This window comes from Microplitis mediator, chromosome 7 (assembly GCF_029852145.1).
Source record: "Microplitis mediator isolate UGA2020A chromosome 7, iyMicMedi2.1, whole genome shotgun sequence".
Lineage (NCBI taxonomy): Eukaryota > Metazoa > Arthropoda > Insecta > Hymenoptera > Braconidae > Microplitis > Microplitis mediator.
Genome location: NC_079975.1, coordinates 5,283,033 through 5,310,438, shown reverse-complemented (window position 1 = coordinate 5,310,438; position 27,406 = coordinate 5,283,033). Strand labels below are relative to the sequence as shown.

The 27,406-nt window shown below is 28.1% G+C and overlaps 6 protein-coding genes and 1 long non-coding RNA gene across 13 annotated transcripts; 5 read left to right on the top strand and 2 right to left on the bottom strand.

Moving 5' to 3' along the window:
- Nucleotides 1-370: 370 nt before the first annotated feature.
- On the top strand, nucleotides 371-3,935 carry LOC130671451 (glycine--tRNA ligase). The gene is made up of 2 exons (XM_057475347.1): nucleotides 371-636; nucleotides 1,781-3,935. Exons 1-2 carry the CDS (start codon nucleotides 403-405, stop codon nucleotides 3,761-3,763), a joined length of 2,217 nt encoding a protein of 738 aa, XP_057331330.1. The 5' UTR covers nucleotides 371-402; the 3' UTR covers nucleotides 3,764-3,935.
- An 879-nt stretch (nucleotides 3,936-4,814) lies between these two features.
- On the top strand, nucleotides 4,815-7,222 carry LOC130671814 (uncharacterized). The gene is made up of 4 exons (XR_008990583.1): nucleotides 4,815-4,944; nucleotides 5,418-5,536; nucleotides 5,635-7,068; nucleotides 7,208-7,222. It is a non-coding gene; the product is annotated as an uncharacterized LOC130671814 (long non-coding RNA).
- Nucleotides 7,223-7,646: 424 nt separating this feature from the next.
- On the top strand, nucleotides 7,647-8,084 carry LOC130671061 (protein UXT homolog). Its single transcript, XM_057474752.1, has one exon. The coding sequence runs from the start codon at nucleotides 7,647-7,649 to the stop codon at nucleotides 8,082-8,084; it is 438 nt and encodes a 145-aa protein (XP_057330735.1).
- An 819-nt stretch (nucleotides 8,085-8,903) lies between these two features.
- On the top strand, nucleotides 8,904-12,075 carry LOC130671530 (28S ribosomal protein S2, mitochondrial). 2 transcript variants are annotated; one of them, XM_057475476.1, is made up of 4 exons: nucleotides 8,904-9,134; nucleotides 9,200-9,310; nucleotides 11,160-11,799; nucleotides 11,935-12,075. In XM_057475476.1, the coding sequence occupies exons 1-4, from the start codon at nucleotides 9,101-9,103 to the stop codon at nucleotides 11,978-11,980; spliced, it is 831 nt and encodes a 276-aa protein (XP_057331459.1). In that variant the 5' UTR covers nucleotides 8,904-9,100; the 3' UTR covers nucleotides 11,981-12,075. The 2 variants fall into 2 exon arrangements, with proteins under 2 accessions (XP_057331459.1, XP_057331460.1); XM_057475477.1 differs by lacking the exon at nucleotides 11,935-12,075 and having other exon boundaries at nucleotides 8,905-9,134; nucleotides 11,160-11,896.
- Nucleotides 12,076-12,217: 142 nt separating this feature from the next.
- On the bottom strand, nucleotides 12,218-15,500 carry LOC130671529 (dehydrogenase/reductase SDR family member 7). Of its 2 annotated transcripts, none has more exons than XM_057475474.1 (5): nucleotides 15,222-15,500; nucleotides 14,718-14,977; nucleotides 13,310-13,549; nucleotides 12,959-13,248; nucleotides 12,218-12,651 (listed from the first exon to the last, which is right to left on the bottom strand). In XM_057475474.1, the coding sequence occupies exons 1-5, from the start codon at nucleotides 15,343-15,345 to the stop codon at nucleotides 12,564-12,566; spliced, it is 1,002 nt and encodes a 333-aa protein (XP_057331457.1). In that variant the 5' UTR covers nucleotides 15,346-15,500; the 3' UTR covers nucleotides 12,218-12,563. The 2 variants fall into 2 exon arrangements, with proteins under 2 accessions (XP_057331457.1, XP_057331458.1); XM_057475475.1 differs by having other exon boundaries at nucleotides 12,218-12,636.
- Nucleotides 15,501-18,286: 2,786 nt separating this feature from the next.
- Nucleotides 18,287-24,193, top strand: LOC130671273 (mitochondrial inner membrane protein OXA1L). Of its 5 annotated transcripts, none has more exons than XM_057475061.1 (21): nucleotides 18,287-18,476; nucleotides 18,590-18,803; nucleotides 18,876-18,899; nucleotides 19,588-19,605; nucleotides 19,674-19,700; nucleotides 20,017-20,055; nucleotides 20,120-20,146; nucleotides 20,219-20,245; nucleotides 20,324-20,347; nucleotides 20,470-20,493; nucleotides 20,555-20,584; nucleotides 20,679-20,690; nucleotides 20,769-20,792; nucleotides 20,877-20,906; nucleotides 20,984-21,010; nucleotides 21,107-21,286; nucleotides 22,066-22,209; nucleotides 22,287-22,372; nucleotides 22,460-22,726; nucleotides 23,072-23,234; nucleotides 23,918-24,193. In XM_057475061.1, exons 1-21 carry the CDS (start codon nucleotides 18,411-18,413, stop codon nucleotides 24,073-24,075), a joined length of 1,611 nt encoding a protein of 536 aa, XP_057331044.1. In that variant the 5' UTR covers nucleotides 18,287-18,410; the 3' UTR covers nucleotides 24,076-24,193. The 5 variants fall into 5 exon arrangements, with proteins under 5 accessions (XP_057331044.1, XP_057331043.1, XP_057331042.1 ...); XM_057475060.1 differs by having other exon boundaries at nucleotides 20,467-20,493; XM_057475059.1 differs by having other exon boundaries at nucleotides 20,321-20,347.
- Nucleotides 24,194-24,263: 70 nt separating this feature from the next.
- LOC130671275 (MIP18 family protein galla-2) lies at nucleotides 24,264-25,555 on the bottom strand. The gene is made up of 3 exons (XM_057475064.1): nucleotides 25,314-25,555; nucleotides 25,139-25,218; nucleotides 24,264-24,533 (listed from the first exon to the last, which is right to left on the bottom strand). Exons 1-3 carry the CDS (start codon nucleotides 25,432-25,434, stop codon nucleotides 24,264-24,266), a joined length of 471 nt encoding a protein of 156 aa, XP_057331047.1. The 5' UTR covers nucleotides 25,435-25,555.
- Nucleotides 25,556-27,406: the final 1,851 nt, after the last annotated feature.

Below are 27,406 nucleotides of genomic sequence, written 5' to 3'. Positions count from 1 at the left end.
TAAAGATAATTTGAAAACGAATACATTTCCGAGTCTTAAAATTTTTTAAATCGTTTTTTCGCAGAAATATCGATTGTTGAACTTTTCGATTGTCTGATGTCTGCTACATTCACACTCATTATACTTTTATATATATGATCGCAATGAAAATAACGAACACTAACAGAAACAGAAACTTTTATTTTTACGGGTTATGATCATCAGTAATCTGATGATTTTCCCGCAGAAGGTAACGAGAAAGTGCAGACTGATAAAAAAGGAATTTATGTAAAATTCAAATTTCCACATTATCGTCTGTAGGCATTCAAGGGCATTGCGATCTATATAGTATATATATGTAAAAAAATGTATATGTGTATTGAATTATATGGTATATAATAATACTGGAGTACATTCACCCAAATGGGTTTATACTTTCACAGTATTCGTGTATTGAGTAAACTTGTACTGACTCAAATAAAACAGAATAATTGTAATTTAATAAGAGAATTACGCACGACTGTCGGATTTGCTAAGAATTTTGACTGGGGATCAAAAAAAAAATTTCGTAAAGTAAAATTGAATTTTCCTCTCGACATGACGGACCCGAAAATTGAAGAAACTTTAGCACCTCTACGTGCTAATGTCAAGGAACAGGTAACAGAACCTTAAAAATTATTCCATATGGACATATGATCACACACGTGTGCTGATTAATTATAACATAACCAATTAAAACCTGTTTTTTATATTTTTTATAGATTTATATAAATACAACAAATGACAATTTTTATTCATGATTGTTTTTTATAAATTTTATAAGAGTTCATTTTATTTTCGAAAGCAGTTCCATGCTCTAGATACTTGAGTAATTATTCGAAAAATTCAGTCAAATGAGGAAGATCTAGAAATTTTTTGATGCTAAAAGTAGCAGACATTGACGAATTTATTTTTTTTTTAAATTAAAAAATTTAAAGTTGAGGAAAAAAAATTATCTGAAGAACTTTTAGTAATTTTTTTGTCCATATTTTTGACGACAATTTATTATAATGACAAGTAACTCGTTAGCTAAATAAACGTTCAAATTGTCGAGTCTGCTATTTCCAGCATCGTCATTTTTTTTTTTTTTTATTAATTCCTTGGACACTAAAAAAATTATGATACTGAAGTTAGCCGACGTCTAATAACTTTTGGAATTTTTTTCAAAACGATAAATTATTAAAAAAAAATATTTTGAAAAATTTCACTTATAATTTTTTAAATTTTCTACATGTGCATATTTTTGGTTTTTTTTTTTATAATTGATTTGTTAGAAAAAAAAAAAAATTCGAAAATTTTTAACTCTGTTAACTTCAGGATCATAAAAAATTTCGGAGTGAACCCGGATTAAATCCGAAGTGAATGTGGAGCGGATCTATTTATTTATTTGATCCACTCGGAGTAAAATTCACTCCAAACGGGAGTTTATTTTCATATCAAAAGTCCAAATTGGAGTAAATGAGAATTTAAATAAAATCCAGATCACTCTGCTGAAAAAACAAACTCCCTATTTATTTTGTAAGAGGAGTGGCTTTTTTTTACTCCGGAACTCCGAGTGACGGAGTGAATTCGGATTTAACTAAAATCCGTAATCACTCCGAATTCACATCCATTTTTTTACAGTGTATATAATTATCCTTACACACCAAAATTTATTATTATTGTTTTAAAAATTTGATTAGTTTTAAAAGTTTAAATATTGATCCAGATTAAAGTCAAATAAATTATTTATAAACTAAAACTAATTGGTAATATTTTTCAGGGTGACTTGGTCCGTAAATTGAAATCCGATGGCGCACCAGAACTGGACGTTAAAAAAGCAGTGGCTGAATTAAAACTCCGTAAAAAAATACTTGAAGACAAAGAATTGTCATTTATATCTGACTCCCAGACGTTCGATCGCTCGCGTATGGAAGATTTATTAAAACGTCGCTTCTTTTTCGATCAATCATTCGCCATTTACGGTGGCGTCACCGGACAATATGACTTTGGACCAATGGGTTGCGCATTTAAAGCCAACCTACTCAGTGCATGGCGTAGTTTTTTCGTACTAGAAGAACAGATGCTTGAAGTAGACTGCTCGATTCTGACACCTGAGCCAGTGCTGAAAGCCTCAGGTCACGTTGATAGATTCGCGGACCTGATGGTAAAAGACGTCAAAAGTGGCGAGTGTTATCGTCTTGATCATTTGATAAAAGCGCACTTGGAAAAGATTGCGGCAGACAAGAAAACTGATGAGCCAACCAAAGCAGAGTGCCAGGATATTGTTGTTAAACTCGATGGTATGACTAAAGACGAGATGGCTGCAGTCATGAAAAAATTCAATATGAAGTCACCGTCAACTGGCAACGATTTGACTGAACCAATTGAATTCAATTTAATGTTCGGTACTCAGATTGGTCCTTCCGGTACAATGAAGGGATTCCTACGTCCAGAAACAGCGCAAGGAATATTCGTAAACTTCAAACGTCTGTTAGAATTCAATTCCGAAAAATTACCTTTCGCCGCAGCGCAAATAGGTAACGCTTTTCGTAACGAAATATCGCCGCGTTCTGGTTTAATAAGAGTCCGTGAATTTACAATGGCTGAAATTGAACACTTCTGCGATCCAAATGATAAATCACATCCTAAATTTGATGCAATAAAAGATACTAGCCTGTTACTGTACTCAGCGTGCAATCAAATGGATGGTAAAAGTGCCGAAACCCGGACGATTGGTGATGCTGTTTCATCAGGATTGGTAGCCAATGAAACTCTCGGTTACTTTATAGCAAGGATCCAAGAATTTCTGGTAAAAGTTGGTGTCGATCCTAAGAAACTGCGGTTCCGCCAGCATATGAACAATGAAATGGCTCATTACGCTTGCGATTGCTGGGATGCTGAATGTCTTACTTCGTACGGTTGGGTCGAGTGCGTTGGTTGTGCAGATAGATCTGCTTATGATTTAACTCAGCATACCAAAGCCACTGGGGTTAAATTGGCTGCTGAAAAAAAACTGGCACAGCCTAAGACAATAGATGTCTGTGAGGCGATACCGAATCGCGGTCTTATTGGTAAGACGTTTAGAAATAAAGCTAAAGAAGTACTTGAAGTAATCGCTGCTGCTGAGAAAGATGGACTGGATCAGCTGGAAAAGGCTCTCGATTCAACGGGATCCTACGAAGTTACATTAGCTGATGGTTCAAACGTTAGTCTTACTAAAGAAATGGTGACCGTCAAGAGATACCAGAAGATTGTTCATGTTGAAGAAATAACTCCGTCAGTTATTGAACCTTCGTTTGGTATCGGACGTATCATGTACGCAATCTTTGAACACAACTTCAAAAAACGTGACGGTGATGAAATGCGAACGTACATCAGCTTGCCGCCTGTTGTCGCTCCACTTAAATGTTCAGTTTTACCACTGAGTGGAAACTCGGAATTCGTACCGTTCGTAAAACAATTGTCCCAGGGATTGACCAGAGCTGATGTGTCTCATAAAGTTGACGATTCTTCCGGAAGTATTGGACGTAGATATGCACGTACTGATGAAATAGCTATTCCGTTTGGTATTACGGTGGACTTTGACACGCTCAAGACACCTCACAGCGCGACTTTGAGAGAACGCGACAGCATGAGACAGCTCAGGATCCCGCTGGATGAGCTGCCAGGTGTTATTAGAGACCTTTCTTACGGCAAAGTTACTTGGACGGAGGTCGAGACGAAGTATCCCAAGTTTGAACAGCAAGAATCACATGAAGCTTAGATACGTTTTTAAATATTTTTGTAATAGGATAATATAATTTTTTCACAAACTAAAAGTTTGATGGACATGTTTCTTCATGTTTGCAATGCATTTCTATAAGCTTTGAGTACTTTTTTTTTATATTTTTCACGATTTTTATTCTGTTTAAATAATAAATCTCGTTGAATAATTGGCTTGATTATTTCTTTATTTATTTTTTAAAATTTATTCAACGGCTGGTGTAGTCGAAATTTAATTAAGCGAATAAAACTTTTTACGACTTAATTTTTTTTTTACTTTTAAAATTACAACTAATTTATTTGTTACCTGTCAGCTTAATATTTCAAGGTAATTATAATTAAATTATCTACTTACTTTTTAATCAAGATTTTTTATTTAATCACTCGAATATTAATTTTTAATTAGTAAGAATTTGAAAAAAATAAACAAATTAAAAATATTTCCAGATTTTTCTCTCAAACAAAAACTACAAACGCAAAATTAAGAACGAAGCTCGATGTTTTACTCTGTAATCTAGCAATTATTTTTTTTTTTAAATATCTAATACTTATGTGTAAAACTCCTTCATATGAGTAAAACACTTTTTACTATAAGGTAAAAGACCTAGTACTGGATCATTCCATGTATTTGTATATCTATATTTAATAAAATTTAATAAATATAGATATACAAATACATGAGTAATCGGATACTTATTCCCTGATCGGGTACTGGGTCTCTTACCCCACATAATATTTTTTTAAATGGATAAAAAATCATACATTTAAGAGATGAATGGGTAATTAATTTTTAAATAAATAAATTTAATATTTATGATTAATAATTTATAGATAAATTATTATTTAAAATATCTTGAATTAGAAAATTTATTTATTTAAATCTAATACGCAATTATTAATAATTGATAACGACTTTGTTATCGTAAAAGTATTATATGTCAAAGTCATGTGATACTAATAAATACATAGTATTTAAATTATCAGAAATTTATAAAATTCTAATTCTAGTGATAGTTATATAATAATTTATTTGTTTCACCAAAAGTTATCAAAAGATTATCAATACTATGGCAGTGACACATGAACTCGAATTTAAAAAAATAAAATCGTGATAAACATGTAATATAAAGACAGCATCTCAAAGAGATAATTCACATCGCAGAAAATCTTGAAAGCTGTTCTGTAAGTTGAAATATTTATTAATGTAATTATCATATTTATCAATATTTGTCTCATAATTTTATTGCTAATAAATAATAGCGTATTGCACACCAAAAAAAGAAGGACATTCCCACCCACATGTATAATTGCCGACCCGAGTCGAAGTCGAGGGTTGAAAACACGTGAATTGGAGCCTTCCTCTATGGTGTGTATGCGATTTTTCACCAAATCTACCTCTGAAAGTTTAAATTCTTGCCTCTGTTTGTGGGAAAAATTGCGCATGCGCTCTATAACAGGGCAGGAGTTTAAACTTTCAGGTGTAGATCTGGTGAAAAATCGCATACACACCACAGAGGTAGAGGTCCCAATCCACGTGTTTGCCACCCTCGCCTTCGACTCGGGTCGGTAATTATACAGGTGGGTAGGAATGTCCTACTTTCCTTCCTGGGTGTGAAATAGACTAATTGACTCATTAATTAATTATTTTAATTTAGCTCATCACTGATTACGTTTTTAATTCACCAAAAAAATGTCGAGAGTTTTATTTTTGGTACTTCTGATAGCGCTGATAGCTGTTGGCATAACTACTGCTTGTTTACAAGTTGGTGCTGAGGTATGTTTGTCACAGTTTGTATATACATTTAATAAAATAACTAAAGTCTTATTGATTTGATAGTAAATTTATAAATTTTAATGTTTTTATAATTACAGTGTCGCGAACCCAATGACTGTTGCAACAATCGATGCGCGTCAAATGAGTTTGGAGACAGACACTGTTATCCAGATGATGGATCTGATTTTGATAATTGATAAATCCGTAAAATGTTGTAGCTAATATACATAACAGTAATAAATTTATTATACCATCCTGAAAAAATATATACATATTTATTTCCATTTATTAAAAATCTTTTAGTATAATTTGAATCTAAAAAGGCGTAAAAATAATTCTTCATTAAAAATGAATTGTTCGTTTTTTAAAATTTTAAACATCCTAAGATAAGTCAAAATTTTTTAATTTGTCAAAATGTTTATATTATTCATGTTAACGATAAAAAGTCTAAAGATAAAAATCATGTCGATGTCATTTGCTCTGTCTATCCATTTAAGAATTTTTTAAAAATTTATTAGTCGACGTCCATTAATTCGGACAGTTAGTCTACGGAGGAGCCGAAATTTCTTGGAATTTCCGAGTTAACGAATGCCCCTTCTTCCTTTAAAAGTTAACTATACGCATGCGTTCTTACATCTACATGAATGATGCATAGATTAATATAAAATATAGTCATACAATTGTATAGCATCGGGTGGGAGACAGCATAGTTCGTAGTAAGGGTCAAGATTCAGGGGTAAGTTCCGAGATAATGGAATTCGAATTAATGGAGTTCGACTGTACATTAAAAATAAAATAATTTATTAGTTAAATATATAATATAAAATAGTCAACAATCGGGTATTTTATCTTAATTATTTTTATTTGTTTAAAAAATATAATTAACTTAATAAAATTGTGTAAAGATTTTAAAAAGTAAGAAATCAAATTTCATGACACATAATTTTTTTAAATTTGTACTATAAATATATTTAAAAACAAAAAATTCTAAATATATATTTCAGATCGGTATTTTTAAATAAAAGGATTATTTCGGCTTACGATATTATCGTATTTCCGAAATAACGAGGTGGTGAAAAGTTTCCACCATCTCCTCAGCGCTCGATGTCATGGATAATGAAATTCATTATCCATTAATCGACAAAGCCAACCTCTCTATTAGAAAAATATTAAGTAGAAAAAAAAATTTAATAAATAAACCTGAAAAATATTAAGTAGAACAAATATATATATTTATAACCGGTTAAATATAATTGATAAATTCATTTTATATTTTACTTACTTTCTCTTGACATTTAAATAAATTTAATATTATCCCATTATCGAAATTATTATTTTTTATTTTATTAATTATTGTTAAACTTTTAACAATCGGTGACAACTAGTATTAGTTACGAATACTTATATATTTTATTATAAATATCGTATGTAGTGTTGTTTGATTATTTATTTGATTCGCTGTCCAAAAAAGTTCTTCGCCCGGCCGATACTGATATCTAGGATTTTTGGCGGCAATTTTGTTTAATTCAAATGTGAGATTTTTTAAAAATCTTTTAACAGTTGAACAATTAAATTAATTATCTATTTATTTCATTTTTAAATTTATTTGTTGATAAAAAAATATATATAATTCATAAATTTAAAAAAAATATATATTTTTTTTTTTTCAAGTTAACCCTTTAATGTTCTGGAAGCGCAATGAATCTCAGTTCTTAATTGTAAAAAATTTTAAACGTGTGCTTGGCGCGATTTTATACAGAGAATCTGTTTTTGGTAGGTTTTTAAAATTCCTTCATATTTTGAATGTAAATGCGACATCTGTTCGTTCATTCACATTTTGTTTACATTTCGCAACAGAGAAATGAATCAAAATAAAATTTATTTCCTGTAAAATATAAAATATAAAGAATTATTAAATATTTCTAAATAATTACATGTAATTTTATTAAGAGTAAGTAAATACTTTATTTATTTTATTTAAGTTATACATAATTTAAGTATTTGCCTGTTATGAAATATATACTAACCTAAAAATTACTTTATATATATCATAGATGTACTTATGTGAGTGTAATTTAATGTTTTTTTTTTTTTTTATTAAAATCAATAGATGGCCATAAATTCGAATCCGTTGGAAAAAATTCCTCAATTTGAAAAATTTATCAATGACGTTTTGAAAAATGATCTCAAAAAATTCGAAGAAAAACTGGATGCTAAAAATACTGATCTTGCTGAATTCATTCAACTGAAAAGTCTCATTACAACATTAAAAAATAATGAGTTCAATGAATCTGGATTTAAAACAAAAGTCGATTTAGGAAATAATTTCTTTGTCCAAGCTCGTGTTGATGATGCTTCGAAAATATTTATTGACGTTGGCTTGGGATATTACATCGAATTCAGTTTAGATGAAGCCCTTGTGCTCATTAATGTGAGAATAAAACTGTTGGAGTTGCAAATAAATAATTTGCGCAAAGAAATTGCGAAAACTAACGCGCATATTAAATTACTGTTGATTGGAATAAGAAATTTACAAGGGTTAAAATAGTGTCGCATTCGATGGACTTGTTTTTGTAAATAAATTTTTTATAATTAATTAATTAATCATTTATTATTAATGTCTCTAATATTAAATTTATAATAATAAAAAATTAATACACATTACAATTATTGTTAATATTTATTCAAATTAAATCATTTAAATTATTTTAGAATCTGATGAAATGGCGGCAAGTATAAACACTGTTTTTAAATCTGCATATAATTTATTATTATTTACACTTAATTTATAAATATGTAATTAATGTCTAATGGTGCTGATAAATTTAAAAAATATAATTTAATGTTACGCTGTAAGTAATTTTTTTAAAGTAATTCTCAGACATCTCTCCCCACTTTTTAAAAATATTCAATGACCTTGGACTGTCAGCCATATTAACATTCAATTAATTAATTAAATACAAAAAGAATTAAAGCATTGATTGAAAAAAGGACATCGTAGTTACAATTTTGCGGAGGTGTAGATTTAAAAAAAATTACTTACAGTTGATGTCAATTTGAAGTTAAACGAAACTTGGAAAATAAATTTCAGTAAAATCTTCATATCAATATTCAAATTTAAAACGTCAAATTATAAGAAGCTAAAGTTTATTCACCAAATTTCATTTAACTTCTAATTGATGTCAGCTGTAAGTAATTTTTTGTTAATTAATTAATTAATAAAATTTTAATACAACTGACAGTTGAAAGTAATTCAATATTTTTAAAAAATGGGAGGCACTGTCTGAGGATGTCCTCAAAAATAACTTTTGTACCACTTGTCGATAATCATAAGAACTTTAATAACCTCATAAAATTATATATAAGAGTATTCACTGCTTATAAATGTTCTGATCGATGATTAAATTTGTTGTGAGACCAGCGACTATTTTTTAGAAACAGAAACAACCCCTGGTCCATGTGCTGACCGGTCGGTGAACATTAAATTGTATTATGACAATTAATTAATTGAGAATTCAGAGTTTTAAATTTTGTTGTGAAAGTGTTTAAAATAATAGATCAACTATGTTGGGTCACTCAATCAAAGTATCAAAGAAAGGTAATGTTACTATTTAAAGTTTGTTTATTTAATTAGCATTGTTGTAACCTTTTATTTTTTACCAGCCCTAGGTTTCAAATTTTTGGGATCATGTTCACGTGTGAAAAATTTTTCTACACAAGCTGATCCTCTTCCTAGTCAAAGTGAATCGGAAACTCAATCTATGAATCCAAATGGTACAGTATCAAGTAACATTATTCGTTAGTTTCTAATTAATTGAATTCTTATGTCAACAATTAATTCAAATAATAACAATTTTTTAAATGTTTTATGTATAATTAAATCCTCAATGATTATCAATTAATTACTCATTTAAAAAACTATTTAACAATCAGCATTTATTGTTAATTTGGTCATCGGACATTAATCCATTTTATTAAATTTATAAGCAAAAAATATATATAATTTTTAATTATTTTATTATCAAACTTTAAATAATTTAAATATTTAAAAATTAAATTTATACTTACCCGAGTTGTCCATGGCAATTTAAAATTTTTATTTATTTATTTATTAATTTTCGCTTTCAGTAATTTACTAATTTGACAGTTACATTTGCGTTATCACAGTGTGAATAAAACAAAAAAAAAACTACAATAAATAGCAGATGATCTTGAGGAATAAATTACTAAAAAAAAAATAACAAAGTATTTGAATATTCTAATTATTCTTAATTGTTGGACTCGCTTTCACTTTGGTTTGCATTTCCACTTGAATTGACTTTTTGAATGAATTAAGAGACCCACCAAAGAAATTTAGTTTTTGAGTATTCATTGACTAGTCAAAATATTCTATTCCTGGGTCCGTTTTGTATAAATGACTTATTGGAGTATGGTACTTCTAAAAATCTATTTTCTCTTAGATTTTTATTCGGGGTGTTGAACTTTATATCTGAAAATATTTCTGGAGAATCAATCATATTATCTGCCTTGAAAAAGAAGGTTAAATCTTAAAGTAATTTAATGTTTACTTTAATTAGAAAAATATTTTCTATTGATTATCCCATAAAACAATCATGCTCAAGGCTTGAGCAAGTCTTCTCTCAAGTTCGATAGACGTTAGTGTCTTTTCCTATGTGTCTTGCAGCAGATACTTGTGGCCAGATTTCAATAGCAAGTCTAGTGCAAGTCTTACACAATAAATTCGTGCCAGATTATAACTCGATTCTGGAGAAAGACTATAGTTAAAAATAGTTGCACATGGCTTGCTTAAGATCTACTCAAGGTTCAGGTCCAATTTTGAGCCTTGGGCAGATCTTGAGTAAGTTATTGGTGCAAGAAATGCGTCAGAAACTTTGAAGGCTGGGCCGCACCTAACGAAATCTCGAATTTAAGAATTCTAATTAATTATTTATTAAATAATTATCATAACAGCGAATTTCTTAGCTTCCGACAAAAAGCAGAAGACGAACTTCCTCGGAAGATTTTTATCATTCGAGTCCCATAAATATTCAAAAATTAATTAGAATTCTTTAATTCGTCGAGCCTTAAACTGCACCGTATCTTCAATATTCTTGTGTACAATGTCTTGAGCAAGTCATGTACAAGTCTTGATAATGATTTCTTGCTACATCTTGCGCAAGACCCATACATAGAAAAAGACACTGATGACTAGGGTTGTGATCAAGGCACTGGCACAAAAATCTTGCTCGAGCATGTGTTACTTGGGTAAATTTCAATTAAATACTTTGTATTTATTCAGTAGTTCCAGATAATTATAGAAATAGGGTAAGAGCACCAGTACTCAGCCCCAAACCAGTAGCCAGCCACCTCATGTTAAATTATATCTATATATATTTTGAGCCAATGTTAAAGTATATGACCGGTTGGCTACTGGTTAGGGGCTGGGTACTGGTGCTCTTACCCTATATTATAAATAAATAAATAAATTATTGAGTCTATAGTAATAAAAATTATCGCCGCGTTAACTGATTGCAGCCGTTGTCATTGACGCTGTTGTCTACTCAATACTTTGCATTTAATATAAATATGTCAATTACTAATTCATTATTATTTTTTTTTTTAGATATTCCAACAATTGATCCACTAAAACATCCAGATTTTTTCGGAGTACATCAACTGTTTACTGTAAAAGATTTATTCGATGCACGAGTACATTATGGGCATAAAATAGGATCACTTGATGACAGAATGAGACCATTTATATTTGGATCACGACTTGATTATCTCATATTTGATCTTGATAAAACCGCTGTCTTGTTACGCGAAGCGCTTAATTTTACCGCTCATATTGCATTTCGTAATGGAATTATTTTGTTTGTCGCTCGTAACCCACAAATAACACATTTGGTTGAAAAAACAGCGATCGAGTGCAAAGAATTTTCTCATACACGTTTTTGGAGGGATGGAATTTTTACAGATTCGACAAAAAAGTATGGAGCCATAACACGACTTCCGGATTTGTGTATTTTAATGAATACACTCAATGACGTTCTTCATCAGAGTAATGCAGTACGTGACAGCGCTAAGATGTGTATACCCACCGTAGGAATTGTTGATACTAATTGCAATCCAAATTTAGTGACTTATCCAGTTCCTGGTAATGACGATACTCCAGTAGCTATCGAATTATATTGTAAATTATTTAAACAAGCTATTTTACGAGGCAAAGAGGCGCGGGCTAAGTTGGCTGATATGCTGCCAGAGTAATACACTTTGTTTATTAAATTTACTATATTCTTTTTTTTATTAATGTATATAATTATATAAAATTTATAACAATAGTATGAAAAATATTACCAAGTACTTGTACAATTATTTATTTAATTTTTTTTTTGCAGTCGATTATCCATCATAAGCCTCTTCTCCTCAATCGGGAGTTACTGAGTCCAAGCAGCTTCCCCACTTAATCACTCTAAAGAGTTACGTACTAGAGAACCCGTTATAAGCCTCCGTTAAAATTGTCTAAATTATAAACTAACAATAGGAAAAAATATACAAATTAATGATGAAAATTTACTATCTATGTTTCGCGGATAATAATTTAATCATTATTAAGTAAAATATAATTTATTATTCATAATTGTAATCATGGATTACATCCAAAGCTTCTGTTACAATTGAAAAGTTTTATTGAGCATTAAGTTGATCAATAAAATTATTATTTTAATTATTACTGTAATCAACACCGTTATCATTATAATTTTTTGCATTTAAAATATTATTAGTGTAAAAAGATAAGAATTTATTTTAGCGCCATAAGCACCAGGAAAATCGGGATAGTTGCGTATGTAACAAAATGTAAATATGACGTTTAAAATGATATAAAATAATACAGGCTTATAACGGGTAGTCGAGAACAAAACTAAACGCACGGTAGTGGGAAGACTGAAATTACAAGAAAATTTTTCCTTACGTCTCCTAGACCAGGCTTATGGCGGGTAGTCGACTGTATGAATCCTCTTGATTTTCATTTTTCATTTACGGTGACTTTGTTATCACGAAGACGTTGCAAAAATTTTGGACCCAGTGTTTTTATTACGCTTAAATTTAAAAAACTAAATAAATATAAAAGGTAAAATAATAATTATTATTTATAATTTTAATAATTTTTTTAAATTATTATGATTTAAATCGTCTGTAATTACGTAATTTAAAAAATATTTGCTGAGTGAACGCGGAGCGGATGATTTTTTATTTATTTAATCACTTCAGAGTAAAATTAACTCCGGGGGAGTTTATTTTACCATTAAAACCCCGTATGGGAAATAACTTTTTTGATTGAAATGAAATCCGTATTTACTTCCGATTTTTTTTTACAGTATAGATTTAAAACCATAATAAAAAATATAAAAATGAACTTACAAGTCTCCTAGATTTGGATAATATCGAGCTAAATAAGTCAGTTGTAAAGCGACAGATTTAGAAATCCAACATTCATTGAGACAATTAGCAATAGCTACCGCCATCAAATATCCACAGCGCTCAGGACTTATTTTATTAGACGCCTTTACATCCGTTTTCAAACCATATTTTTCACCAGGTTTTTCAGTAAAACTTTCTGATAAAAACGGAGTACTTATTGCACCAGGACACACTAGTGTTATCGGTATATTTTCATTTAATTTTTCCATTCTTAAGCTTTCAAAGTAACCCTGCAATAAAATAACAAAATTATTGTGATCATAGATAATAAAATATATATAATGTACCAACATGTAACGCATGTTTTGAACCAGTATAAGATCCAGAAAATGGTATTCCCAATAAACCAGCTAAACTTGAAGTAACAACTAAATGTCCATGTCCATTTTCTATAAAGTGACGATAAGCTAATCGACTTAAATTAATTACTGAAAATACGTTTAAGTCAAATAGATCTCTGTCAACTTTAATATCTATTTTTTCCCAATTAGCTCTTTGTGATCGACCAGCATTATTAACTAAAATATCTAACTGAAAAAAAAAAAAAAAAAACAGTTAATATTCATTTGATTCCGCACTCAGAAAAACTCATGATGAATTAAAATAAATTGTTTACTTTTGATGGTAAAATTTTTTAATCAATAAAATAATTAGTCGATTAAATGCTATGTCATTAATTAAAATTTTTTTGAACAGGAATCTGATAATTTACTTAAATCAACAAAATATTCAGTGGATCAAATGGTTATCTTATCAAAAAAATTCATATGGAAATCCAGCCTAGAGTCGTATGTACCCACATGACGTTTTTGAATAGATTCCCATATGGTTTCCTATAGGAATATAAATCTGTTCTTTTATTCATGTTACATATCAATAGACGATAGGCAGAAATACAAATATTCCGGATTCTATAGAAATTAATTATATAGAAACCCAGATTCCTATATGAATTTTCCACAAAGAAATCCATACATACAAATTCCTATGTCAAGTTCCTACATGGGGATCGAGGTACCCACAGTTTCGTATGTGGATTTCCCATATAAGAATCCAGATACCCATAGTTTCTTTCGTAGATTCCCATATGGGAATCAAGATACCCATAGTTTCCTATATGGATTCTCATATGAGAATTCATACACTCCTATATTAATTCCTATGGATTCTCACATAAATCCATACTTTTCTATCTGAATTCCTATGGGTTCTCATGCAGTTCAACATGGATTTTTTTGATAGGGTAGTCATTAAATTAAATTTAAATAAATCTATTCGAACAGGAATCTGATAATTTACGTGATTGAGTAAAATATTTCATTGCAATTAAAATAATAATATTGCAGCCACAGTACATTTTTCTCTGCGTAGACAAAAATTATAAAACCCTAATTAATAAATATGTTTTATAATGATTTTAAATACTTTTTAATCTTCCCTTCAATTGGGTAATGTCAAGATAAATAATATACTTTTAATTATAATTAATTATTATACCAAAATAAAATATTTTCTCATACCCTAGTAGCAATTTTGATCAGATCTGTAGCAAGTAAAGCTAAATAATATTTTTATTATAGATCCTGACTAATAAGATTGCCTCTAGGGTAATTTCTAGTCAATTTAAATTATTATTAATGACATTATGATATTCTATAAGTAATTAATTAACTAAACATAAATATTAATAAATAATTACTTTGCCAAATTTATTAATAATATAACCTAGTGCTTTCTCATGATACTGATAATCACAAACGTCCATTGATAAAATTTCAATGTCATCATCTTGTAAATTTTTGTTTATTTCTAAACATTGTTTTTTAACTCTTATCAATTCTTCTTCTCGTCGTGCTGACAGAATCAATTTGCAATTAACTCTAGCAAGTTCATATGCTAGATTTTCTCCAATGCCACTCGAGGAACCGGTTATCCAAACAACTTTTCTACTCAACACATCTGTAATTACATAAACATACATAAAATTAAACAAAAATAATAACAATAATATTTAATGTCTGATAGATTTTTAAAATAAATTTTTTTGGCGGTCAAATCATCAGGCAAAATAATTTTTTTTAAATGAATAAAAAAAATGGAGCAAATTAAATATTCATAGAAATAAAATTTATACAAAATATGAACATGAATGACTTTTCAAAATTTCGGGGCATATATTTATATATATATTTTAAATAGTTACCTATGGGTTGACCAAATTTCTCTTTGAAAAATAATTGTATATCACAGTCAATAAACCATGGGAATATTATATAAAAAATATAATAAATAATTGTTATTGCACCTACTAATTCACACAATACCATTATTTTTAATTAATAATTTAATTACTCTAAATAATTTATATTTTTGGTATTTGAATTTTTATATTTATAATTTTACAAAAAATAAAAGTATTTACAACGCAGTAACTTTATGTCATTGCAGAATAATTTTATATTGTCGCTGTATCACGTAATTAGCCGGGTATGTACTATACATATTTATATATATTTATATACATGTATATAAATACGATTATCAGCAAAAGTGTACTTTGAACTTTTGAAAATACAATCGTTAATAAATAAATAAATGAATTGTTCTTAGGGAAAATAAAATTTTTTTTGAATTGTGTTTCAATTTGAAGTAATGTTTGAATTTTTTCATTATTATATTATATATATATTATTAATTCAAATAAAATATTAGAACTATTTTTAAAAATTAATAATTACAAATATGAAATTCTAATTAACATAAAAGATATCAGTTTTGTGGCGGTTTTTGACTTATCGATGATCCAAAATTTTGACAAAATAATTAGAAATTAATGTAATTTAAAAAAATATCTGACACAAACGGCGGCAAAAATTTATTTACAAATAAGTCATCTAAAGACTTCGGCTGCCCAATTTCAAAACACAGTAAAGGACAAATTTTTCAAAATTTGCGGGTAACAGCTAGTGATTCAATATACATTTCAAAAATTTATTTTTGTCAGTGACAGTCTTTTAAAATTTGGCAGCCGATTTGTCAATTTAAAAGATTTTTTTAAAACTGGAAAAAGAGACAAATTTTCTATGATTCGACCAACTTCTATACGTCGTATTTATATAAAAAAATTTGATTTTAAGACAAAATAAAAATTGCCGTCTTTTTAAAAGATATTTTTAAGACATCCTAAAGTTGTCTCTGTACTTGGGTAATTACATTTTAAATATTTATGGGATTCGAATAATGAAAATCTTTCGAGGAAATTCGTCTTGTGCATTTTTCCATAAGCCAAAAAAATCGCTGTAATAATAAATTAGTAGATTAATCTAAGTCTAAAATTCGAGAAATTGTGGAGTACAGCCCAGCTTTTGACATCTTAAAATTGTCTCTGTACTACTTGGGTTATTTAAGATTGAACAAAAAAATTGATATCATTTTTAAATTTAAAATAAAATAATGATACAAAAGGATTACTCATCTCGAGGCAATTCTCAAGATGAGTAATGGGATGGTGGTTACCCAATGGGCGATATTTAGCATTATACAGACAATGAGACATGAGAACATAGCAGTTATTTCATTGCCCACAATCTCAGCCGGTAAGGAAGTTGCATTACGCTTCCCCGGAAGAGAGTCCATCCCCTCGAGCAGTGTGACGACTCCTGGTGCCTGATCCTCCCGCGCAGTCACGACGACTTGTATTATTTGACGCTGAGCGTCGACATTAATTTGCGATTGCGCACTGTAGCTTCTTGGACATTGGTCCGACTGTAACTTGCTCCATTCAGAGACTTCAATAAGTACTCCATGACTGCGTGGGTGGTTGTGTCCTTCAGGCGGAGAACAGCGAGACATAGTGGCTTCAGAACAAAGAGGAACACACGAAGAGAGTGCCCGAGATGAGTTCGCACACTGCTGCGAGCCTTTAGACTTCCGACATGACGTCGCCGGAGGTGTCCGACTATTGAACTAGCGAATTGTTATATATTCAAACGACACTATTGACGAGTACATGCGAGAATCTGTCTATTGTGGCGCCATCTTACTTATTTGAATGTACTTATTTTAAAAAGTCAATTAATTTGAAATTTTTTTACGTCAATGTTGAAGTTATGATCTTGAAGTTAACAGAAAATTAACATTTTTCGGATTTCTTTTTCAAAAAAATAAAAACTAAAAATCTGCACATTTAGAAAATAAAAAAAAACTATAGGCGCAATTTTTTTAAATAATTTTTTTTTTATAATTTATCGTTTTTAAAAAAATTCAAAAATTATTGGACCGGCTGACTTCAATATCATTCGAAGTTTTACTTTTTAATTCGCTGATAATTAATTAATTTATTTATTTTCTTAACAAAAACTCAACAGCCGAAGTCAGTAATAGGGTTTTTTAATACAAATACATAATTTTTGGATCAGTAAAAACTTATCAGCTTAAACTCTGACATATATTAATATAAAAACAAAAATTTTATGGATACTGAAGTCAGTCGACGTATAATAATTTTTGGATTATTTTCAAAACAATAAATTGAAAAAAAAATATATTTTGAAAAATTGTACTCGTAGGTTTTTTAATTTTCTACATGTGCATTTTTTTAGTTTTATTTTTTTAAATTGATTTGTTGAAAAAAAAAATATCAAAATTTGCAATTGTCAGTAAAAACTTATCAGCTTAAACTCTGACATATATTAATATAAAAATAAAAATTTTATGGATACTGAAGTCAGTCGACGTATAATAATTTTTGGATTATTTTTCAAAACGATAAATTATAAAAAAAAAATATTTGAAAAATTGCACCTATAGTTTTTTTAATTTTCTACATGTGAATTTTTTTAGTTTTTTGTTTTTCGTAATCGTTGAAAAAAAAAACGAGTTCATTATCTGTCAATTTCAGGATCATATTTAAATAATCAAATATTATTTTTAAAATCAATAATAATTAATGATCTATTTAATTGTAAATTCATTCATTCAATTTTTTCATTTTATAAAATTATTTTTATGTCAATTGTCTACATAATTTATTAATATATTTGAAGACAATAAATAATTGTTGTAAAACAAAAAATTTTTAAAAAGAGTTAAATTTAAAAATTTATTTACTTGACATTTAAAAAAAAAAGTTAATAAATGAAAGCAAATTTTTTTTTTCATTATTAAAAATTATTTTATTTATTATCATAATTATAAAAATAAATTTCAATGTTGATAAATAAAAATTCAATTTTATCATCAAATGTATACATATATATCCTATATATATCACAAAAAAAATTCCGCGTGATTTTGTGACTTGAAAATAATTCACGCTGACTCCAATGAATGATTTTAAAAATTAAAACGATAAAAATTTAACAGAAAAAAATTATTTATTTACAAATATAAAATGTTGTCACGAGCTGCTGTGTGTATTAATAATCGCGTGTTATCAAAAACACATGTAATATCACAGGTAAAAATAATATTTAACATTTTATAGGTTACGCAAGAGGTTAAACAAAATAATAAATTAATTACAAATGAAACATTAATTAAATTATTTAATAATTGTAATTATTTATACAGAAATTTATGAATCGTTCAATGCACGTGGCATGCAGAAGTGTCACCTCAAAGTTACGATTAAATTTGTCAAGGAAATCAACTCCGGCTATTTGCTCATCATTTGTACGAGGAATCAACACCGATGGTGCGGAAGTAAAAAATGTAACCGGGGAATCTGTTAATAAAATAACTGAAAATGTCACCCCAGCAACAGGACCATTGGAAGCCATTCCAGGTTATTATATATATTTTTACAATAATTTATTACTACAGTAAATAAATATTAAAGAATTATTTGTATAAGCAGACGGTCTGATAGATTTAACACCAGGTAACATTTTTTTAAAAATAATTATAGTTGATTTTTATGACAATAAAGTTCCCTAAGTAAACAACTGAATTCGACTGAATTAAAAATTTTAATTCTGCTCAATTCTGTCGAATCCTGCGAAACAGAATTCAACAATTGAAAATTTTCAATTCGGTAAGACAGAATTTAAAAGAATTCAAGAATTATTTTCGAATTAAACAGAATAAAACCGATTTAAAAATTTGGAATCTGGTTTTATTCAATTTAATTCAGAGTCAGAACTAAAAATTTGAGAATTAGTTTCGAATTAAACCGAATAGAATTATTTAAATTCGTTTCAATTTGGATAAATTCTGGTTTTCCTGCTGAATTAGATAGAATTCTTTTTTAAGTTAGGTACCGAATTAACAGAATTTATCTGAATTATATAGAATTAAAAATTCAATTATGTTTAATTCGATCGAATTCAGTTGTGTAATCAGGGTTAGCGGACATCTGACAATTTTTAAAACTTTGAAATCATAAATTAATATGTTCGTAAAATGAAAATAAAAAAATGCATGTTTGGACAATTCAATACTCAGTACATGCATTTTTTAAATTTTTATTATTTAATTTTTTTATATGTAATTAAAAAACTGTCGTATGTCTGCTACATTTACACTCATTAATTTTTAATTTGAATTAATTTATTTTTATTAAATGACAGCCAGCACATATGATCCAGGTAAAAAAATTGTTAAGTATTTAAATAGAAATTTGAATTAATTATTTATTATTGTTTTAAAATAACAGTGAAAACGATATTTGATGCTGGCTCAGGTAAAAATTAAAAATTTAAATAATTTGTTTATTACCGAACTGTTACTTAGCATTTTAAAATAATCTTAAGTTTTTCAGAAATTAAATTATTCATGAATTTTAAAAAATATCAAAGTAAATTTTCTTAAAAATATAAAATATTTCCTAATTATTAATTAGTAATTAATACATAATTTGTAGCTTGAACTTTAAACCATCAATTAAATATTTTTAATCAAAAGCGTATGAAATTTCGCTTAGAAAAAATTATCAAAATTTTCCAACAAAATAATAATTAATGTTTTGTAAAGTATAATTAGTTATTATTTAATTATAGCTTACGATAGGATAGAAATGAATTTTCTTGATACACCAGGTAATTAATAAAAAGTATTTATCATTAAATATCAAAATAAATTATCAATTTATTTGTTATTTAGTTTCGCGCAATTTAAGGAATATTGCAGGTACTTATAAAAAAAAATTTTATTTTATTTTGTTGTTGAGAAATTAATTTAGTTCCTTATATTTTATGACAGAAAAAAATTCAGTAGAAGTTCCTACAGGTAACGAAATTTAAAACAATTTTAATTATTGCGGGCATTGAATTGGTATTAATTATGATAATTATTTTTTTATAGCAGAAAGTTTGATAGAAGATAGTTCAGGTAAACATTAATTTAAAAATATACTTCATATAATAAATAAATAGTGAATTTAAAAAAAAATTATAGTTTATTTTAGTTGTTAATTAAATTAATTAATTGTCGTTTTTCTTAAATGATAGCAGTCAATTTAGAGGATGTAATTTCAGGTAATGAATTTAAAAAAATGCATTATTCCAAAAATTTTTGAAAATAAATTTTTTTTTGTAGTAATAGAAAATTTTACGGATTCAACTCCAGGTAAATAAAATAACAAAATTTAAATTTATGAAAAATTTATCTGAGTATTAAATAAATAAATTACATATTTTTTTTTACGTCACAAATAATTTAGTGGAGTCTTCAGGTAAAAATTAAAAAAATTACTAGTAAAAATTAATTATAAAATAGTATTTGTAAATTAATAATTATTGTTAATCTGTAGCTAACGTGACTGATAGTATTCCTGGTAATTATTTTAATAACTATACTAGTTACCTATTTAAATTTAATTATATTAATCATATTATTTATTATTAATGCTAACAATAAGTAATAACTGAGACAGTGGAAACTACTCCAGGTAAAAATAAAAAAACTTTAAGTAATTGGTACTGTAAATTAATTAATTTATTTATTATTGTTATTATTAAACAATAGCGAACAATTTGATTGATGCAATCCCAGGTAAAAATAAATAAGTAAAATTACTTGGTTAATTTTTCAGCTAAATTTTTTTTAATTGTGATGATTTTTATTGATTAATTAATTTTAATTTTACAGATGTACCTATACCACCACCAGTGACCATTGAAGAAATAGTATCTGTGACAAATGCACTAGGAGAACCGACTTTAAAGTCCCTGGGACTCGCTGGTTGGTCGCCTATTGGTATTGTTCAACAATTATTAGAAGTGGTCCATGTTTCGTGCGGATTGCCATGGTGGGCAACAATTGCACTCGGTAATTAATTAATAGTATATCGTGTAACAAGGGATGAAACAAAACGATTTTAGACTAGGGTAAAGTTGGCTGACATCACCCGCAGTCTGGAATCGCGTTTCATTTTGAGTTACACACTAGATTTTTCATGATTACCTGCATTGGAATTTAAAGTTTTAGTGTCAGCAGCCAGTAAGAAACAAGTTAATTTAAAACCAATGGTGTCATTAACTATTATCGTTAACATAAATTGTCATTTTCAATTTATAATTAATCCTTCAGCACTCCCGTGTTTTTTAGGGTGCCGAGACTATTAAACCGAAGACAGTTCAACCTGGTGACATTTCAACCGACAAATAATCCCTGATAAGAAGGCACCTAATTAAGGGGATCCAGGTTATTTTCAGTTGAAATGTCACTAGGTTGAACTGTCGTTCGGTTTAATTGTTATAGAACCGTTTTTTAGTGTCTTGCTTGCACTCAAAATTGTCTTATTTCGACTGGCTGTAGGGACACTAAAACTTCAATACCACAATTGGTCGAGAGGGGACGTGGTTTCTTCCCCTGCCTTCCTGAGAAGACACCCAGTTGTTTATTTCACTGCGATTTTTAAAATTTCCACTTGGCGGATTTAAAAAAAAAATTTTCCAGGTTTTTTGATCTCTCTTGCTGGAGTTCAAAAAAATTCAGTAATTTTATCTAAGTCTCAATTTATTCATTTGTAATTGTCTGGAAATTTTTGCGGTCAATGAAAATTCTGTATGTTAGTAATAAATTATTTATTTTTTTTTTTTTTCAAGGAACGGTTTGTGTCAGGACTTTACTATTTCCATTAGTAGTAATATCACAAAGAAATGCGGCGAATTTACATAATACATTACCTGGATTACAAAAAATACAAAATAAAGTAACAGAGGCTAGAAATGTTGGTGATCAATTACAAGGTCAGTTATATTTTTAAAAATTCAGCACTAAAATTTTATTACTATAATTAATAATTATTTATAAATACATTTTACAGCTGCACGTTATTCGCAGGAGCTGATGTATTATATGAAAGAAAATAATTGCAATCCTATGAAATCAATGATCGTTCCATTGTGCCAAGTAATAATTTATTATAATTTTAATTGGGAATATTAAGTAATTATTATTATTATTATTATTAAGGAAAAAAAATTAATTGTTTATTAGGCGCCGATATTTATTTCATTTTTCTTCGGATTGAAACGGATGACAAATTTACCAGTGGACAGTATGCGTGAAGGTGGACTCTGGTGGTTCACAGATCTCACTGTTACTGATCCTTATTATATATTACCAATAATGACAAGTGCTACACTAGCAGTTACATTGAAGATGGGTATCGATGGTCCAAAATTGGAGAGTATGGGAATGGTGAAATATATCGTACAAGCTATTCCTCTTATAATTTTACCATTCACTATTAATTTCCCATCTGTGAGTAGTTTTTCAAAATTTTTATCTTTTATTTCAAAATAATTCCCGTGAAAAAAAAAAATTTCAAAACGTGACAACGATGAGTCATAAGAAATTTGTGTTTCTTTTTCCATCCTAAAAAAGTCATTTCAATTAAAAAATCTTTTAGATTTGAGTGCCTTATCGATAGGTCTAAAAATTTATCTGATAGACGTCACAAAGCCAAGTGCTACTTGAGTATTTTCTAAATTTTTAAATCGTTTAAAAAAAGTTCGTCGTGTCATGTTTTGAAATTTAGAATAGTAACGTTTTCTCAACCATTTTTTTAGACAGGTCACATAATTTATTTATTATTTTACATACTAGGCAATCGCTTGGTACTGGGTAACAACAAACGTATATTCACTAATTCAAGTTTCTGTATTAAAAGTTCCTAAAATAAGAGAAATATGTAAAATTCCCAAGCAAATAGAACATCCGCCCAGCGAATTAGCACCAAAGAAAGCTTTCAAAGAAGGATTCAAAGAGTGTAAGATATTTTTTTAAAATTATTATCGCGTAACTGATATCAATTGCAAATAATTCATTACATGGAAAAAACAATACAGTAGTGGCAACTCTCTGTGATAGTACTGAGTATTTTCTGTAAAAAAAAATTTCAGACAGTACGGTATGCTATATACACTGTATCCACTAATCTCTGGATGGTACTGAGTACTATCCCGGACAGTAGTGGATATAGTCTAGATAGTAGTGGATACAGTCTAGATAGCATACAGTACTGTCAGAAATTTTTTTTTACAGAAAGTACTCAGTACTATCCCAGAGAGTAGCCACTGATATATTATTCTTTCCGTATACTCTTCTAGAAAATGATATTTAATTAGAAATTATTAATTTGAGTTGATTTTATTTTCAAGCTATCGATTGAGGTCTAACATTTTTTTTTATTTTTTAAGAGGACTCGTTTTATCCGACATTAAAATTTTTTTTTTAAAGACGGATATATAATCATTCTGATATAAAAATTCAACTAGTCCTTTTTCCAATCGTTTGTTTAAAACATCGTATTGTTTTTAATTTCTAACAATAAATTTATTTTAAAAAATTTGTATTTATTGGTGTAATCATCAGTTCTAATTTAATTAAAAAACAGAATATTAGAATTTTTCGAAGCAGTTGAGAGAAATAATTTATAAATAAATTTCACAGCTTGGGGTAACATGAAAACTGCACGTGAAATGGCTGATCGTCAACATTTGGACACAATTCAATTTAATAAATTCGGCAGAGGACCTTTACCCAAAACATATTCATATAATCCTGTCGAAGATTCAAAAAAACGTGCAGTAGCTGCTGACAAAAGATGAATTTATACTTTAATTAATTATGTAATATAAAAATAATAAAAAAAAAGAAACAAAAAATTTTTTTTAATTTTTATGTGTAATAGTTTTATTTAATAAAAATATAAATTATGTTCTGTAAGTTTTTATATTATTTACATTTTTAATTTATCATTAAAGTACTTCTACTTTGTTTATACAACAATGGAAAATTATTTTTCAGTGTTGATGCATTGGTTTATAACTTGAATGAGATGTGAATTTTCCAAAGCTGCGGCAACTCTTTCTTTATCAGCTAATTGTTTATTTACTGCTGACTCAGCATTGTGTGTTCCTGGTGATACTTCAACATTAACTTTAAATCTTGATGGTAATGCGCGCAATAATTGTACGCGGATTGATAGTCCAATAATTGTTGCCATACTACAATGTGGTATCGTTGGTGTAAAATTAACCATTACTGTATTTTTTTTATTATCGACCTTTAAAAAAAAAAAATAAATAAAAATATGCGCATGTAGAAAATTTAAAAAACTATAGGTGCAATTTTTTTTCCCATAAATTTATCATATGGAAAAAATTCAAAAATTATAAGACGCCAGCTAACTTCAGTATCATTTTAAATTAATGGAAAATTATACAAATATTTAAGGTAAGATACCCAGTACCCGATCACTCATGTATTTGTACATCGATATTTACATAATTTTATTAAATATAGATGTAGAAATACATGAAGCGATGTGGGACTAATTCACTGATTGAGTACTAGATCACGTGGTTTAATTAAAACCAGAGAAATGAAAGGGTCAAATTTACCTGATAAAATTACGATTCTGAAGTTAGCAGACAGTTGCAAATTTTCGGACTTTTTTTTCAATAAATAAATTACAAAAAAAAAAAAAAAAACTGATATACACATGTAGAAAATTTAATAAACTATAGGTGCAATTTTTCAAAATATTTTTTTTTTTAAAGTTAATCGTTTTTAAAAAAATTCAAAAACTGTCAGACGTCTGCTAACTTCAGTATCATATAAAATTTTAATTGATTAATAAATATAAAATGAATAAATATATATAATTACTTTAATGAGACTTTGCTCAACAACATGGAGTTCTTCTAATGTTAAAGGATGTTCTGGATCATTAATATTTCTTATTAAATCTGTAATTATAATAAAAATAATGTAACTTTAATTTAGTTCAACAATAATTTGAAATTAACTAATTACAAATAAAAATATATATATTTGTTATTACCAAAAATTTCTCTTGAATCGAACTCATCAACAACATCTTCATTTTCATCATCAATAGTAATCAAACGATCATCTAATTTCTCATACAACTTTGGATTAATATTCTCCAATATTTCACTCATTTTATTAATCAACTTTTTGCAACTAACAAACAATTAGTTAAAATAAATCTGTATTTACTTATTTTCAGATTCTACTGAATTTGTAACCTACAACTTTTTTACAAAAACATTATATATTTATATATATTGTTATCATTGTTGAGTTTTCATTTTCTAGCTTATCGACGGCTTTGTTTCAGGCCATTACGAAATGCGCTGCGAGCAGCTCAGCATCAGACCGTGCAAGTGTAGCATAGTATCAGCACAATTTTTGCCCACAACACGGGTGTTTTTTTTTTTTTTAATTTTTTAAAAATATTTTTCTATCATATTCTGCCGTCATTTTATTTCGACGATTTCTAGTTTTCTAATAATTTATTTTTCAAATATTTAAATTTACCGCGCAAGTAATAAGAATAATTAATACATTAGTAATGAAAATAAAAAATTTTGAGTTTACTTTTTAGTCTAATTAATATAATTATTGACACAAATGAATTTTAATAAAATTATTAAATTTCAATTTTGAAATTTCGCGCCATTGCGCTACTGCGCGTCATTGTAAAGTGGGGGGCGATATCGAATCGCAAAATCGATTGATTCGTATCAACTGGCGGTTCGATAGCGGCAGTCAGTATAATCGAAAATGGCAGTAGTAGCGTCCAGATCCTTCTTTGTTCTTTACGTTTGAATTGAAACATAGTATTGCAGTGGCGTCTTTTTATTATCCATAAAATTTATTGCTTCGAGTCATTGTTTAATTAAATTGTGCAGTGTTTGTAAAATTTTAATTGTGCAAAGTGTCTGTAGATCGTTAAGTGTTAAGCGTTCAGTGCTAGTGTTAAGTGTTAAGTGTTCAATGATACTCAAGTTAGCCGACGTCTAATAATTTTAGGAATTTATTCAAAACTATAAATTATAGAAAAAAAAGTATTTAAGAAAATGTACTTATAGTTTTTTTAATTTTCTACATCTGCATTTTTTTTGTTTTTTAATTTTTTTTAACGAAATTGTCAAAAAAAAATTCAAAAATTATTTATTGCCTCCTAACTTTAGAATCATAAGTGTTCAGTGCTAGTGTAAAGTGTTAAGTGTTCAGTGCTAATGTGAAGTGTTGCTGATGGCTGATGCTGATACCTTCCAAGTTCCCGATCAAAATCATCCGGCATCGTCTGGTGGGAAATAGCAGTTAAGTGACGTTTTTTTAGCTGCAATGCACTTGGAGCAATTTAAATCAAATCTTCAAGTGTATTAGGACACCCTTCTGCATATTATTTCCCCACCAAGGTTTGTTCAAACACTTGCGTGTTTTTTTTTTAATATTTAAAATTTTTTTCTAACATATTCTGCCACAATTTTATTTTGACGTACGATTTTTAATTTTTTTCCAATTTCTAATAATTTATTTTTCAAATATTTAAATTTACCGCGTAAGTAATGAGAATAATCAATAAATTATTGATGAAAATAATAATTTTCAAGTATATTTTTTAGTTTAATTAATATAATTATTAATACATATAAATTTTAATGAAATTATTAAATTTCAACTTCGAAGTTTCGCGCTACTGCGCGTTACTGTATTCAACGTTTGAATTTAAAAACAGTTTTGCAGTTAAGTCGCGTAAAATTGTGCAGTGATTGTGAAATTTATCTTTTGTTAATTTAAATTGTGCAAAGTGTCTATGGTGTAATTAAGTGTTGAGTGTTCAGTGCTAGTGTAAAGTGTTGCGAATTGTTGATACTGATGTCTTCCAAGTTCCTGATCAAAATCATCCGGCATCGTTTGGTAGGAAATAGCAGCTAAGTGACGTTTTTTTCGCTGCAATACACTTGAAATTACACTTAAATTAAATCCAAAGTGTACTAAGACACTTTTTTTTAATTTTTAAATTTGTTTCTATCATATTCTGCCGCCATTTTATTTTGACTTACGATTTTAAATTTTTCTTCCATTTTTTCCCAAAAAAATTTTAAACTTCCCCCCCAACTT

Coding starts and splice junctions, on each gene's coding strand:
- LOC130671529 (XM_057475474.1), bottom strand. CDS start 15,345: ATGGTATTGTGTGAATTAGTAGGTGCAATAACAATTATTTATTATATT. Junction 14,978..15,221: donor GAAATTTGGTCAACCCATAG/GTAACTATTTAA, acceptor ATGTAATTACAG/ATGTGTTGAGTAGAAAAGTT. Junction 12,652..12,958: donor TATCCAAATCTAGGAGACTT/GTAAGTTCATTT, acceptor ATATTTATTTAG/TTTTTTAAATTTAAGCGTAA.
- LOC130671451 (XM_057475347.1), top strand. CDS start 403: ATGGGTTTATACTTTCACAGTATTCGTGTATTGAGTAAACTTGTACTG. Junction 637..1,780: donor GTGCTAATGTCAAGGAACAG/GTAACAGAACCT, acceptor AATATTTTTCAG/GGTGACTTGGTCCGTAAATT.
- LOC130671275 (XM_057475064.1), bottom strand. CDS start 25,434: ATGAGTGAAATATTGGAGAATATTAATCCAAAGTTGTATGAGAAATTA. Junction 25,219..25,313: donor CGATTCAAGAGAAATTTTTG/GTAATAACAAAT, acceptor TTATAATTACAG/ATTTAATAAGAAATATTAAT. Junction 24,534..25,138: donor TTGAGCAAAGTCTCATTAAA/GTAATTATATAT, acceptor TTTTTTTTAAAG/GTCGATAATAAAAAAAATAC.
- LOC130671061 (XM_057474752.1), top strand. CDS start 7,647: ATGGCCATAAATTCGAATCCGTTGGAAAAAATTCCTCAATTTGAAAAA.
- LOC130671530 (XM_057475476.1), top strand. CDS start 9,101: ATGTTGGGTCACTCAATCAAAGTATCAAAGAAAG. Junction 9,135..9,199: donor AATCAAAGTATCAAAGAAAG/GTAATGTTACTA, acceptor ATTTTTTACCAG/CCCTAGGTTTCAAATTTTTG. Junction 11,800..11,934: donor TTGGCTGATATGCTGCCAGA/GTAATACACTTT, acceptor TTTTTTTTGCAG/TCGATTATCCATCATAAGCC.
- LOC130671273 (XM_057475057.1), top strand. CDS start 18,411: ATGTTGTCACGAGCTGCTGTGTGTATTAATAATCGCGTGTTATCAAAA. Junction 19,701..20,016: donor GATATTTGATGCTGGCTCAG/GTAAAAATTAAA, acceptor ATTTAATTATAG/CTTACGATAGGATAGAAATG. Junction 22,727..23,071: donor TCACTATTAATTTCCCATCT/GTGAGTAGTTTT, acceptor TTTACATACTAG/GCAATCGCTTGGTACTGGGT.